Source organism: Hyposmocoma kahamanoa, unplaced genomic scaffold, assembly GCF_003589595.1.
Source record: "Hyposmocoma kahamanoa isolate Upper Pololo Valley unplaced genomic scaffold, ASM358959v1 211, whole genome shotgun sequence".
Classification (NCBI taxonomy): domain Eukaryota; kingdom Metazoa; phylum Arthropoda; class Insecta; order Lepidoptera; family Cosmopterigidae; genus Hyposmocoma; species Hyposmocoma kahamanoa.
In genome coordinates this window covers 6,151,430-6,167,877 of record NW_020653732.1, presented here as the reverse complement: position 1 = coordinate 6,167,877, position 16,448 = coordinate 6,151,430, and the positions used below count along the sequence as shown (strand labels likewise).

At 37.5% G+C, this 16,448-nt stretch overlaps 1 protein-coding gene across 1 annotated transcript; it reads left to right on the top strand.

Annotated features, from left to right (window-relative positions):
• Positions 1-866: 866 nt before the first annotated feature.
• On the top strand, positions 867-15,181 carry LOC113227538 (angiotensin-converting enzyme-like). The gene is made up of 9 exons (XM_026460477.1): positions 867-870; positions 1,241-1,429; positions 4,347-4,453; positions 5,583-5,731; positions 6,472-6,580; positions 7,021-7,218; positions 8,707-8,957; positions 13,370-13,525; positions 14,879-15,181. The coding sequence occupies exons 1-9, from the start codon at positions 867-869 to the stop codon at positions 15,039-15,041; spliced, it is 1,326 nt and encodes a 441-aa protein (XP_026316262.1). The 3' UTR covers positions 15,042-15,181.
• The last annotated feature ends 1,267 nt before the right edge of the window (positions 15,182-16,448 follow it).

Here is a 16,448-nt window from a genome sequence, read left to right as displayed (position 1 = left end):
TACCATGACGCTTATTATAAGCTTATTATAATGTTAAAACTATGTTTTATTGGTAGCTTTGTGACTATTCACTCAGTTCGTACTCAGCCGTGACTTTAACAATAAAGTAATATTGTTCTCATGTCAAATTTAGCAATCATAAAAGGGTTACACAATTGGCAACCGTCACAGTCAACCGTGACCATGGGACCTGTAAAGGGCCCGAAACGTCGGTTTGTTTGAAAAAACAAATATATGCAATTTAAATCCGGAAAAATAGTTTCATTTCCAATGTGTAACAATCGCGAAAACCTAAGAACTCGACAGTTACACAATACAAAAAAAGGAAACAATATTATTTTAGGATTTATTGTCTAAATATTGATTTGTAATGATTACAAGTTAAATTGAACTTATTTATTTACTTATATATTTTCGATATTTTGTTTATTTTTTTATTTAATAGCAGGTTCATTGGAAATAATTTAAAATAAAAAATAAAAATAATTTATAATCGTCAAATAAAAATACGCGATGTTTATTTCGTAAAATTCCGAAATTCCGAATTCACAACGAGACAATCAAGACTCAGCTTGTTTTATTTATTTTTCTTTATGAAAATGCAGAAAAATAATTGAAAACAACTTAATAGATTTCATTGTTACATACTTTCCTTTTTTCGGCAGGTACAATTCTCTGAATGTAAATAATATTAAGTACTTTAACTTTATACTACGATAGGACGATTTGGAACATGAAAAAGAAAGATATGGCATTATACAATTCATATGGCGTTATTTCTTTCCTATTTTTAGTAAGAAATACTTTCTTTCAGTCACTTTAGCAATAATACATTACTTGGTTGCTACTTTTGTCATGGTACGAATATGAGTAATATCATAATAAGCTTACTACAACCTTACTTTGAAATAAGATTGTTTTTTGAAAGGTTATGGTAGGCCCCTGAACACTCTCCTCAGAAGAGACCCGTGTCCAACAGTGGCATGTATAATAGGTTGATGACTGTGAGAGGCGTTATTAGTGTAGAAGCAGTTTCCATAGATTTTTAAAGTTACAGTGGCAGCTGACTACGTGTATAATACATTATACACTGTAAATTTGAATCAGTACCCTAATTCTATAGCGGAATTTAAAGAACTAACTTTTATTAATAATAAAATGAATAGTATCTACTCAATACCTAACGTTACTACTTGAGTAGAAACTAATTCCTAACTTTCTAATTCTGCTTTTTCTCCAGGTTACACCGATCTAGGGCAGTGTTGGCGTGAAGATCTAGAAATTCCAAACCTGAGGGAACTCTCTCACGCCCTCTACAAGGAAATAAAGCCAATGTATACTTTATTACATGGAGTGGCAAGGTTTTTCTTAAGAAAACGATATGGAGATCTTGTACCGGAAAAAGGATTGATTCCTGCGCATTTATTGGGTGAGTTTTGCTAAGATATTAAAATAAGTAACCTTGATATAGATCTGTTTTACTAGTGCAGAATACCTGCTTGAATAGGTGTAAAGTGTAGAAATATATATATTTCTATCATAATGACGCACTGTTGTGCTTCGGACTGAAGAGTAGGGAAAACCAGTGCCGACATAGGCACAGAGAACTTAAGATCGTATGTAACCAACAGTCGCACTTGTGATATAATGCCTATATGTCACTTAGCTGTACCTACCTACAACTTGTAAACATAATTTGAAAAAAAAAAAGCATTAAGATGTTCATTACAATATTCTCGTGCTATATAGAAATAACAGTAGCAGTAGAGCTCCTGTCAAAGAGTTCGTCCAGGGAAGAAGTGCTTCCTTATCTACTTCTGCCGCTAAGCAGTAATGTCAGCATTACTGTGTTCCGGTTTTGAAGCGTAAGGCTCAATTCAGCTTTTCAACTACAACGCATGGCGACTCCGTCGTAGCGCGCCTGGATCACTTACTTACGACACTTATTAGCGACTTTAACCAAGTCGCGCGTCGATCGATTCCATAGTTGCTTAACACAAATTTGTACCTTTGCGATTTAAAGCTCTGAGTGTACAGGCGTGTAGCTTACCATCAGGCTTCTTCGTCTTGTTCGTCCCGTCACTTCATATTTTTAAAAACCCCAGAACAATAAATACAGTAGAAGTGGTTAGTTAGCGTCTGATGTGTGCCAACCATAGGCCTCGAAAGACCTACTTGAGTTCAGGCCGCCATTTTCGCTTTGTATGGTATGGTTGTGTCATTCTTTCGTACAAATTCTCTTAAATCCTATAAAAATGCCTTTTATTGCTGTTTTGGAGTGCAGAAATGATAGCCGCACAAAAATATTATCCGTGGTAGTATTTCATAAATCATCGTTAAGTCTTATTTTAGTAAATTTTCAATTTTCTGTTCATCGCTTTGTTTTTGGACAACTAAATTAATAACTCCAATTCGTCGTAGTTCAGCAATTAGCCGCTAGATGGCAGAACATTGATTAAAATTTCATTATACTATCAAAACGTCTCGACTTGGAATATTAGGTATTGATGGTGTTGATCATTCAACGATATGCCAACAGGGTAAAGTTTAAATTATGTCAACAATCCAGATGCTTTATTTCTTTTTAAAATTTGAAACTATGACCAATCATTATCAAGATTTTGTAGTGTTTCAAATTAGGAATGCGTGTGTTTTGGCGACCACGGTTCTGATAGTAATCGAGACTTGAGGCATTTCCACTGTTTTTTCTTTCGTGAAATAACCTTTATCAAATGTAATACTTACATACTTAGAATAATAACGCATAGAAACCTAGCCCGCACACGCTAAGTGAGGCAAGTTAGAGGCTTCCCAAAGGGCCTACACGAGCGGGCGCCCGCCCGCTCTGTCAGTGCTCAAGGTCAAATTACACCGCGAACAGCTCAAAAATTTATATAAAAATTAATTTCGTTGGTACAAGACACGAAAATGTTGCAAAGTAACGGATTTCTTTCTCCCAATTTTGCTATTCTGTTTCAAAATAATTATATTACGTAATTTTTTGAGAATAGGCAATATCGCGATGGCTGCAGATTTTATTTTTATTCTAATGTAAGTGTGCATTTGACCTCCATTTCTGCAAGTTACATGCGTACGAATGTTGTTTACAAAGATCAACCCCAAGAGTTTCTTGCTCATACTTTTCGGGGGAATCTGCCTTACGAATGAGCGGTAGAGTTTAACCAATGTGACGATTTCTAGTGTAATAATGCTTACCTATGAAATAAAGATTATTTTGATTTTGATTCTGGGTATCGTTTACGGGGTATATGGGGGTGCTCTTTACGAATATAGTACTTATTTCTAAATCCAAGATGGCGGACACAATTTAAAAAAAAATGCAATATGGGTATCCTTTTCGAGGTATTTGGGGATGCTCATTACGAATATGGCACTCATTTCTAAATCCAAGACGGCGGGCGCGATTTTTCGAATAATGGCAAGTTGGGTATCGTTTTTGAGATATTTGGGGGTGCTCCTTGCGAATATAGCACTTATTTGTAAATCCAAGATGGCGGACACAATTTTTCAAAAAATGCTATATGGGTATCCTTTTAGAGGTATTTGGGGATGCTCAATACGAGTACGGCACTCATTTCTGAGCGTAGGAACATATATTTTGCCAATGATATTATACTTATATTTTGCATGTAAAAGAACAGTAAATAACGTACAACCGTCACTGGAACCTCTTCTTTCAAGGAGAAACTCAAAACTAATGTCGTTGCGATAGCAATTTGATCCAGCAACATTGTGATTTCTGTACGTTAATAGGCCTTTCTTTACTTTCAAAAGAAAGTGTAACTAATGACTGGATAAGTTTAATCGGGGGTGGAATGTCATTTCAACATTTAGACGAAGCAAACCGAAAGTTTCCTCTGAAGGAGTGTGTGTAACCGAGGAAACGTGCAAAATTGCAACACGGGCTATCGCGTTGACAAAGTCTGTTCTTTCATTCTGTCATTTCGCCAAATATTGAGGTACACGGTAATGTCCTATAATATACTACACTAATAAGTATAGAGGACATTTCAAAGTTACTCGTCAACAATGTATGTATGTATGTTGAAAGACCAAGTACAAAGACACGACGCAAGCACATAGAAAAATTCGTGAGGTCCGTTGGTTCGTTCGGTGGCTTAGTTGGTATAGCGTCTGGCACGGTATGCAAGAAGACGTCGGTTCGAATCCGACCGGATCGAAGGAATTTTTTCTGAGTGTTTTTTCTGAGTGTTCGATCTTTGTATTAATAATTATAACAAACTAGTAGAGTAATTTAAAAAAAAAAATTGAATATCAATTCAATAAAAATTTAATTAATGTATGTTTTATCATGAAATTTTCAGGCGATCTCTGGTCACAGAACTGGGAACCACTGGCTGATCTAATAACGGAGAAAACAATTGATCTCGAAGCCAGCATTAATGAATTGAAATGGACGGTCATCAAAATGGTAAGTAACTTTTAACACGATCAGAGCGCGATCAAAATTAACCATAAGTTGTTGTCCGGCGGGAAAGATTTTTCACATGACCACTGGTACATAATGGCCCTATCAAGCAAAAGATTTGTGAGCCGGGGTGCGCCACCGGAGGGCACGGCTGAACGTTATGCTTTATCTCTTTCTAATTAATCTATTATTTTAAGCCTGCGCAGCTTGTGCGACAGTGAGCAATCAGGCCGCAAATTCGCAACGGCGGCGGCGCGTATAGCAGAGCGTTTAAGGTTTGCACGTACGTGTCTTCGCTGCACGCGCCGCCGCGCCGTTTCGAATTTACAGCCTTAGAGTTATATTGCCCTGCTCTGTTTAATTTAGTTCAATTACCATTTACACTTTACCATTATCATTTTTAGGTTTAACTATACAATTTTTACTAAAGCCCATAAATTAAATTCATGTCATCATCAGCCTATCGCTGTCCACTGCTGCACAGAGACCTTGCCTGGATAGAGGTGTCTATAAAATATTTTGGGATTTGGATTGTTCTTGTCTAAGCGGCATAGAGTTAAATTTAAATCTTAAGTTTTTTTTTATAAAACGTAAGTGCTCCATTTGGCCTCCATCTCACCTGATAGAAAGTAACGATGAGGTCGACGATGGGGCATGCACATCTAAATAATGCCTATTCATTCTCACCTTGAAAAGGTCCAAGTTATAACCATGTTACAACGTTCAGTTTGTTGTGCTCTTAGCTGTTCTCGTAGTAGCCATGCGCGATTGTGAATGATCTCGATATTCGACTCTTTAGTAATCGCTAATCCTGTCATTCGAATATCAAATTAGTGATCTACTAATTTTCGTATTTGAATAAGCATTCTAGCCCTCTCTGACAGACATATGGGAAATACTGTAGGTACGTGACGGGGACACGGATACTTTGGTATGGACATGATGAATGAGGTGTTCCGATATAATAATCTCTCGACTCGTGCATCCAACCGAATGGCAGAGGCATTCGGTATTGTTAATAACATTCAAGGTCGCGCATCACTATCTCGCAGTATCTGCAAAGGATTATTACCTTTTATACCCTTTGGGGTATTATAGATCAATTCAACATGGTCTGATTGACATTTTGCAGATTAAAATGGCAGAAGATTTCTACAGATCCCTGGGTCTGCCAGATTTGCCAGATTCGTTTTGGGAGAAGTCTGTATTCTCGAGAAGGACCTACGAGAGCGCAAGATGCCACGGCATGGCGGCAGATATGTACAAGCAGGATGATTATCGGTAAATTCGGGTTATCGGTTCGACACATAAGTTAATAACAGCGCTTTAGTATACTGTACTCCAGATAATACAGGACATAAGTCTCCTTTAGCTATCGATTTCAGGAAACGGCTTGACGATCGTTGTAAACATATAATTTAATGTACAGGGACCGCTCCTGCTCATCTTTGATTTTATGCATCGTATTCTTTCCTTATTCCATTCCATGCCAATTCTTTCTTACTCAAATAGTCTTCGGTAGAGCATGTATACCTAAATAATATCTATTTGAAAAGCCTAAGTTATGGTGTTCAGGGAGTAAGTCTACAGGAAGGGATTTCCACTCCATAGCTGTTCGCCATATATATGTGCGAGCGTAACGCTTTATGCGACTCCCTGGAGTAGGTGCAACATAGAGGTGGAATTCCAGCCTAGTTTCCCGATGATGGAAAGGGGAAGGCTGAATTAAATCGTGCAAATCCATCGCACACTTTCTGTGAGTCAAACTAGGCAGCACAGGTGTAAAGCGTGTGATGGTGTTGGTGTTTGTAAAGTCTGGCTGGTGATGTAAAGTCAGTGGTAAATCACCAAAGAAATAGACAATGACAAACGCGAACTGAGGCGTATCAACACAGACTTTTGCCTAGTGAAGACCACGACCACTATGTGAGTCGCAATTCGACTAAGAAGAATAGTTTCTTCTATGTACTCAAAAACGGCTCGGATTTTGATAGCATTTTTTAACTTGTCACTCTTTGTAGATTATTGTACTGCTCGGAAACATCGCCAGATGATTTCCGCATCATCCATCATGAACTGGGACATATACAATACTACATGGCCTATGCACATCAGCCTACATTATTCAGGGTAATATCTGATTTTTTAAAGATTTTTTTGCATTATGTCAGAATGATCTGATAATTTTCAGTGAATAAATCCAAGCGTAAAAGCCATGGTACCCTAAAGATTTGACCTACCGCCTCTCAAGCAGAGGCCGAGGGTTTAAATTCGGGCACGCACCTCGGAATTGATGTGCAAAATTTAATTTGAAATTTACCATGAGCTTTTCGGTGAAGAAACATCGTGAGGAAATCTCGAAGAAGGCACAACCCTCAGAAAACGTATAATGTCCCTAACTCGCATTCAGCCAGAGTGGCGGACTAAGGCTTGAATCTTCGTCTGAGAGGATTGCACCTGGGTTGATGATGAACCCAAGTGACAATAACGGTGACCTTGATTCTGTGTTTCTTTCCCCTCTTATGCATACTTTCTAAAGTGTTTCAAAAACTTAATGTCCTTCGTTACAGCAAGCAAACTCAGCTCTTCATGAATCAATAGGCGACGCAGTCATGTACGGAGTTATGACACCGCAGCATTTACATCGACTGCGTTTGATAAACGATTCCATGCTTTATACAACGGGCAATGACACTCGCGATGACAACGTTGTGGATGACCAGGATGGCATTGTTAGCGAGGATTTTGGAATGAATACTGATATTACGGTGAGTGGATAATATATCTTATTACCACAGATCTTGTGTTTCTCACATTAGAAAAGGGAGTAGTGATACGGAAGGCTCGTCCCAGATATTAACCTTTTGCAGGTGAATGGTTTCAGATCGTGAAAACAGAAATATCGTTTTCGGATGGCCTACCCAAAAAAATAGTGTCGTAACTGTCACGATTGGCAAGCATTCTGGCAACTGCGATTATGCTGTACTCCAAAATGCGACAGTTGTTGCTCAATTTCTGCAGTATAAATTCCATTGCCCTATTGCAGAGATCATGAGGCAGTTTTGTTCGTAACCGACAATTACGCGACAAAATTACTTTTCTAGGGCAATAGCTTCAATTTTTGAACTTCAATTCGCAAACCATTTTAAAAGAACACATTTTTATTTAAAAAATGTCAACGATACGATGTAGCCAGCACACACAAATAATATCTATTCACTTTCACCGTGGAAAGGCCCCAGTTATAGCATTCAGGGAATAAGCCTGTAGGCATGGGATTCGATTCCATAGCCGTTCGTCGTATTAATGTGGAAGCGAAATGCTTCATGCGGGTCTTTAGAATATTCACAACATGAGTGTGGAACTCCAGCCTGCGTCTAGTCCCCTGATCATGCATTTCCATTGCATGTTCTCTGTAATATATCCTGTAAAATCTCTCTGCAGCTTCACCTCTATTAGACTCGAGTAGCCTATAAGCTTCTTGACACGCTTTCCAACTTAATCCAAGGTTGCTAGTTGGTAATTATCAAGACTTTGAGAAGCACTTGCAGCAACTAGATTGTTTGTGAAACCCAATAAAATATAACAACTATTATTACAATGTACCACGAGTAAATCGGTATGTATAACATATACATCGAGTATATAACCAGAAATAGAGACGAAATGTCATTTAATTTGTTTGAAAACTATTCTGCCAAATCATTACTGTGACAACTGCGCTCCGATTGGTCAGCCCGAATTCGAAACAATTGACAAGTGTCGTCAATTGTTTCCCTTCAAATCGACTAGTTTAACTTGAACTTTGCTATATTGGACGACGATTGCAAAATTACATATTTAGTTACCGACGAAATGTGATTCCGTTTGTTTTGTAATTAGATGTTTTGCTGTTTATCCCACACAACCGAATGGAACAGCCCCCATTGTTAGAGATATCTTTATTACAATAAATACATATACATATACGGAGGAATATACGGAGACGTACACACAGGTTGTGGGCGCTGTACTATTTCAGTTTCTAATTTGTGATTTCAGCGCAAACGAGAGTTGATATTTAAAAGTGATATAAGGCCCATTTGCCTGATGAGTTGCCAGGGATGGATGGCCCTTATTTCGTCTCTATTTCTGGTTATATACTCGATGCATTATGATTTCAATTGTCTGCTCAAACGCCATTTGTATGTCAGTCACATTGTAAATAAAATGACAGCATGATTGGGTACTGATTTTATGGCAATTTCTTTTTTTAGAACACGTCGTCAGATATAATTCTCCTCCTCAAACAAGCGCTGAACAAGATCCCCCAAATACCCTTCGCGATCCTCATTGAGGAATATCGTTGGCGGTTTTTCGAAGGCGATATCAAAGTGCACTCTCTGAACAGCGACTTTTGGATAATGGCTTCGAAGTTACAGGGAATAAGTCCCCCGGAAGAAAGAGATGAGAAGTATTTTGACATTGGAGCTAGGTTTCATGTACCGGATAATACTCCTTACATCAGGTAAGTGTGAAGCCTTTTTGGGTCGTTGCCTTAAAGATGAATATTATCTCATTAATCTAAAATAAGTAAAATAAATGTAAAGGAAGCAATAATAATATAAATAAATAAACAATATCGACACCTCCAATGTACATATGTGTACAAATACGCTAACTAAATTTTTTGGTCATGTTCTGTTTTTAATGTAAACGGCTGTATTTACTAAATACGTGAAATATAAAAATTAAAAACAATATCCGGAAAAGAAACAAAAAACGAATTTTAAGAAAAAAAATAAAGAAACAAAAAATTTAAATAAAAATAGATCCAAAAAATTAAGTAGGCGTAGGCGTAGTGTTAATTAGAGATTTCGATATGATAATATAATATAGAATAGTCATGAAGGTAAATATTAATTAGTAATTTTTACTATAGAGCGTTTTAAAGAGAATGAGGCTCTTTTTTTGATAATAACAAGTGACGTGATGAACAAGTCGTGCGCCTGATGGAAAGCAACACGCCTGTCCATAACAATTGCAGTGCCACGCAGAGCTTTAAATTCGCAAAGATCTATGGGGCACTGCCACTGCGCCTGTGACCCTGAGACATAATGACAAATCTCTGTTCAGAACCGGAACGCAGTAATGCTGACATTACTACTTGACGGCAGAAATAGGTAAGGTGGCAGTACTATCCTGGACGAACCCTTTCACAAGGAGCTCCACTGCTACTAAAATTAATCTAACTGCCTCCGTGGGAACGGTTACCATGCTAGACTACCACGCAGAGGTACCGGGTACGATTCCCAGGCCAGGAGAAATATTTATATGAACTACATTTATTTATCTCGTGATTTTGGGTGTAATTTATGGTTTATCTATGTATGTGTTTATGGCACTCGCGACTCAGGGTTGTCTAGTGCGGGGTAATGAGTGTGTGTGCTAAAAGTAATCAGACGTAAAATCTGTAAATTGTCTTGTAAGCTGTTATGAGAAGAAAACAGGCCCGAGTGTTTTATTTGGGACATTATAGTCAAGTTCGCCTTCATGCAATCATACTATATACATGCAATTGTGATGAAAAAAATTGTATGTTTGACGGGCCTGTACGGAAATTACGAGTCCTCACTTCTCAAATTCGACTTCGGGCATTTGATAAAGTCTCGTTCGTAATTCTTTATTTACCGCCCTAAAGCAATGTTTGTAAAAACATCTAAATTTCGAAAACCCTTCTACATCTACAGAATTAAATATTAGGACTCTAGTAGTGTATTTGCAATACCTAAACAAAATAAATGAGTATCTGTATTTTAAGCATGATTGTTTGTACGTATTAGTGATTAAAGAAATAACGTCGGGGACAGTGCAAATCCGCGTATGTAGTATTATTGGTAAAAGGCGCGTATCTGCACTAGACCAAATTTTACAGGAGAGGGATTTAACTTTATTACCTTGTTATTTCAAAGGCTACGACTTTCATTTTTGCACAGTAAGCATTAATTTATGTTGTCTACGGACTGATAACAATAGATTCCCATAAAATACGATAATTTGGTTGACACAACAGTTACACGGATATCAAATTCAATTTTTTTCAAATTCAAATATCTTTATTTCGGAATATTCATCCATAGAGGTTAGTAACAAAACACTTTAAATAGATTTTTTTCTGAGTGCTTTTTCTGAGTGTTCGATCTTTGTATTAATAATTATAACAAACTAGTGGAGTAATTTCACAAAAAATAATTGAATATCAATTCAATAAAAATTTAATTAATACAGTGAATAGCGACATCTCTCGCCAGGATTGGTAGCTGTAAAGGTACTAACTGGGTGATAAATCTGTCAAAGATTTCTCATAGATGGCGCTACGACTAGAAAGTCGTTGAAAGACCAAGTACAAAGACACGACGAAAGCACATAGAAAAATTCGTGAGGTCCGTTGGTTCGTTCCGTGGCTTAGTTGGTATAGCGTCTGGCACGGTATGCAAGAAGACGTCGGTTCGAATCCGACCGGATCGAAGGAATTTTTTCTGAGTGCTTTTTCTGAGTGTTCGATCTTTGTATTAATAATTATAACTTTAAATAGAGTTTGTACTACAAATAACATTTTTTTCTAAAACTAATGTACAACCGGGACCAGTGATCATGAAAAGAACCCTTGACCCTGTTTGCAATTATACTCAAGAAGCTATTGTCACTGCCACGAACTCTATACACTAGGGAAGCAGTTCTTTTTCGCATGATAGCTGCAAAACCATCTTGCCCACCTATGGCGAACATGCACTGCACAATCGCGGCAGCTTCAACAACATTTTGAATATGTTATTGTACAAAATTCGTAGGGTGCCTAGAGATTTTAAGGTATAGTTGACCCAGAGGGTGCAACTATAAAAAGCTTGGCAAAAGCCTTGAATAGGACAATTTTTGCATCGTCACTAGACTTCGCGAACCTACGGGCTAACATGTTGCCTCTTATAGCCAGAGCTCTACGCTCACTTTCTAATTCTAAATCGTCTTTTGAATAGGAATTGATTTGGACATTAAATTACCGAAATGGAAACTAATAATCAAATGCTAGTTATGTGTGATTGCACCCCGACGATACGCTATATTTATTTTTTATATGAAATATAGGTGCGCATTTGACCTCTATCTCACCTGATGGAAAGTGACGATGAGGTCGATGATGGAGCACGCACACTTAAATAATGCCTATTCACTCTCGCCTTGAAAACGTCCAAGTTATAACGTTCAGGGAACAAGTCTGCAGGCAGGGAATTCCACTCCATAGCCGTTCGCCGTATAAATGTGGAAGCGTAACGCTGCGTGCGAATCTTTGGTATATCCACCTCATAGGGGTGGAACCCAAGCCTACGCCTAGTCCCCCGGTGACAGAAAGTGGAAGGCGAACTTAAATCGTGTAATTCCATCGCACACTCTCCGTGATATATCCAGTAAAATACCGATAAGCAGGCAACTTTACGGCGGTGTTCAGGGCTCTGCAGCTTCGCCTCCACTAATTCCGAGTCACCTATAAGCCTCTTGGCACGGTTGTCAATTGAGTCCAAAGTGGCCAGTTGAAAAGTAGCAGAGCCATCCTAGAGGTGGCAGCAGTACTCCATGCACGATCGGACTTGTGCTTGGTACAGCTGAAGCAACTGTCCCAGTGTTAAGTAACACCTCACCCTGGAAAGGATCCCAAGCTTCCTTTCTGCATTTTTGGCCATGGATTAAATGTATCTGCCGATGTTTAAATTGGACGACAGGTCCATTCCAAGTAGCTGGAGACAATCGGTTATCGGTATGGATATATCACGAAAAGTCGGAGTCAGCTCAAAGGGGCTCCGTTTTGTGGAGAATATACACGCCTGCGTTTTGGTAGCGTTAAATTTGACAAGATTGCCCAATCGGAGACTGCCTGGAGTGTCAAATCTAAACGGCTAGCCATGGACTCTCAACAAGACTGGATTTCTTCTCCACTGACCCTGGCACTGGCCAAGTAAAGTAATTGGTCAAGGTACCTGGAATTAACATATCATTGATATGCAGCAGAAAGAGGGTTGCAGACAGTACGGAAGGACCCTGAGGAACTATCGCCATATGTTCGGAAGAGTAGCCTTCTAAGACCTCTCGAACTCGAACGTTCGCTCAAGAAATCCGAGATCCAATTGCAAAGGTCAGTGGGAAGCCGATAAGAGGGAAGCTTACTTTAAAGGCTTGCGTGTCGGACCCTGTCAAAGGCTTTACAAATGTCCAAAGACACTACAAGTGATTCGCCTTGTTTTTCTATAGCCTCGCTCCATATGTGACAGACATACGCAAAAAGACCCCAGTAGATCGCCCTCGTCGGAATCCGTACTGGCGATCACTGAGGAGGTCGTTGTCTTCAAGGTACGATAGGAGACGGTTGTTGAGTACACGTTCCATAGTCTTGCAGAGTATGTAAGTGACTGAGATAGGTCTATAGTTGACAGGGTCAGCTCTACTTCCCTTTTTTGCACAGAATGCACGTTTGCAAGCTTCCACGACCTGGGAACTACACCAGTCCCAAGTGAGAGGCGGTATTTAACAATACAACAATAGTTATTAGTATATGTGTAGATACAATTGGAAGATAACTTCTAGAAAACCTTCTATATTCAATAGCAGTAGAAAAGAAGGTCCTTGTGAAAGAGTTCGTCCAGGGAAGTACTGCCACCTTAACTATTTCTGCCGCCAAGCACTAATGTGAGCATTACTGCGTTCCGGTTTGAAAGGGTAAGGGCGCTGGGAAATTTCAGCACTTGGAACTTGTCAACTTATGTGTCAGGGTAATCTCTAAGATCTTTGTTATTTAAAGCTCTGAGTGGCACTGCAACTGTTATGGATAGTGTCGCTTACGGTTTGTTCCGTCACTTGATATTATTTAAAAAATGTCATTTTCTTTTTCAGATACTTCCTAAGCAGCTTCCTTCAGCATCAGTTATTCGAGAGCCTTTGTAAAGCTGCCGTGTTTGGTCGTCGCGACATATCCGAAGCACTTCCCTCTACGATTCCATTGAACCGATGCGACATTTATGGATCTAAGACAGCTGGTAGACTTCTGAAGTGGGTTTTCTACGTGTATTTTTGTTAGGAAGTTACTTTCTGGCGTTGAGCCAGTGGTGCTACCAAATAGATCTGAGTCGGTTGATCATTTTTGATAACACCGGTCGATCATGACCCATGCGTAATGTGATCGGGTCAAATGATTCGATCTTACGTTCGATCTTTTAGCGGATCACTCGTCGCTCGCGATACTTCCATATCGACTGTGAACTGAAGAAAAAAATTGTTTGCGTCATTTATATAGCATCTGGTTTATTATATAAAAATACGAAGTTATGAAATATTTTTATTACACATGTACATATGTACGTACACTACGTATTTTTATTTAATAAACCAGATGCTATATAAATGATTTTTTCTTCATCCTGTAAAGTTGTGAAAATTGAGATATTACCGGTTGCCAGTTCACAGTCGATATGGCATTTAAGTGTCAAATTATACAATTAGCTTTTATTCTTTCCTGCCGATGGGTAATGTGTATAAAGTTAAATGTATTATTGATAAACCACACTTAGGACACTAAAATTTCTTTCTAAGAAAAGTAACACCTACAAAACCTAACCTAACCTAACAAAAAACTTATGAGCATTCAATGTTACCAATTTATTATTAATTAATAAACACAACAAACCGAAAAACAGATAAAACTTAGAAAGTTATATAAAACAAATTATAATTATTAAATAATTATTAAAGTGTTATATGTTATATTTGAGTTAATAATTTTTTTATTACCTCAAATTATAAAGTAAAAAAACTTTAATAAATTATTTATTAATTCAAATTACAAAATCAAATTTATTTTCATTAATAAAGTAATTTTTTTAATTTTTTAGTACGTAAGATGCATACTACGCCGTTTAAAGTTACAGATACTCGTCTTGCCATATCTATGTAACCACATTGAAAAATACTGTGTATCTAGCATATTTTTCTTTTCTTCTTAGTCGTTATCTTCATTGCTGAAGGTCGGGTCCCCGAATGGTTTTCGAGACTTTATGGACGATTTTCTTCCATCTGGTTTTGTCTTCGGACTCTCGCAGGGCAGTTGTTATAGGGAGGCCAGTAAGGGTGGTCACTTGGTTACTACATCGGCTAGGTGATCGACCGCGGAGTCTCTTTCCCTCTACCTTACCCACCACAACCATATAGCAAGTATATTTTTTAGGCTTTTTAATTAAGTGACTTTAATCTCAAATGCTTCTATATTCCCCAGACTGGAAACTTCAGTCTTGAGTCTCAAAAATGCCAAAAAAATATCGAGACTCTCGAAATGACCCGGGACTATTTATATTATATTATGTTATATTATATTATGTTATATTTTATTAACATTTTTTTTCTTTCCAGAGATCTGATGTCCCGAGGCCATTCCCAGCACTGGCGCGAAATTCTACAATCAACAACTGGCAAAGATCACGTATCTGTGCTTCCTATCAAAAGATACTACCGCCCTCTATACAAATTCTTATCGAAACTCGTTCGAAAATACCACATCCCAATGGGCTGGTGACTTAGCTCACGATTGAATTAATCAACGACTTGTATTTGAATTGAGAACGTATTTTTCTTATTTTTTTTTGAAAATGTTTGTTGAATTTTATATTTATTATTGTTTATTGTAAATACATTTTAAGAAACAGCATTTCTAGTCATCAAACGTAAGAAAATAGTGATCGTAAAATAGATTTTATGTTAATAGAAATAAATAAAACAATATTTCTCTTGGGTAACAATAAATATATTTTCATTAATTTTCATTAAATAGTGCAATTACTGAATTTCGTTGTCAATTCAATTCCTCATGTTGTAAAAAAACATTAGAAATTAGAATTAGAAATTTCAAATCGTATAAATAACAAGCATTCAAAAATAATTTAAAGCGTTTTCTTATTTCTTTAAACATATGCAGCTGAATAGGAGAAAAAAATCATTTAGTTGTAGGCCCAATATATTACTCAACTACACAGAAGGAGGTAGATATTTTAACTGATGATGTAGTGCTTCCATTGTTGGCTAGATAGGTACGGACAATTGTACTTCTGCCTTTATAATTTTACTATCTGCAGACTTGAGCACATGAGTAAATAATTTTTTTTAATAACTATATTATTATAATTTTTTAAGTTGCGAAGAAAGAAAAAACGCCATTAGATATTAATTTGAAACAAACGAGTTTTACTTATGTACGTCAATCGGTCAATTTAACCCGTCACGCGTCCTAAAGACACACGATGTCTCTAACAACATTTTTCAATTTGTTTTTTACCAATTTCTGCATTTTTTTTTTTACAAATCGAGTTCGTAGGTTTTCGCGATTGTTACACATAGGAAATGAAACTATTTTTTGTCGAATGTAAATCGCGTTTGTTATTTCAAACAAACGGTTTCAGACCATTTCACTTTTAGATCCTACAGTCACAGTTGACTCTTTTACAGGTCCCATGTGTCAACTGTGATTATGGGACTATGAAAGGTTCGTCATGTTGGTTTGTTTGAAAAATAAATATAGGCGATTTTGATTTAAATTGCGATGCACGGATAAATCTACTCAGCAGCTCAATTTTAGTTGCCTCTCCCGATCGGAAACTGCGTCTTTTTCGAGGCGTATAAATAATATTGCGAGTGGGTTACCCGATAATTAAAATCACGGCCCAGGTTTTCATAGCGCTGCCATCTTTAAATCGATAAGTATTCTTTTTGTAAAATTTTTTAATAAAAATGATCCGACTAAATAGTTTCGTCTTTTACAATTTTTTTTTATAATGGTGGATGAAAACATGCGTTAGTTTCTAGGGACACCGTGTGTCTCTAGAAAGCGAGACGGGTATGAGTTATGTTTGTTTTTGACATTATGTGAATTAGTTTTTCAAACCTAGAACTAAGATTTATATTGAACTCTACATCACCTACAGTAGGA

Coding starts and splice junctions, on each gene's coding strand:
- LOC113227538 (XM_026460477.1), top strand. Junction 1,430..4,346: donor GATTCCTGCGCATTTATTGG/GTGAGTTTTGCT, acceptor TGAAATTTTCAG/GCGATCTCTGGTCACAGAAC. Junction 6,581..7,020: donor ATCAGCCTACATTATTCAGG/GTAATATCTGAT, acceptor CCTTCGTTACAG/CAAGCAAACTCAGCTCTTCA.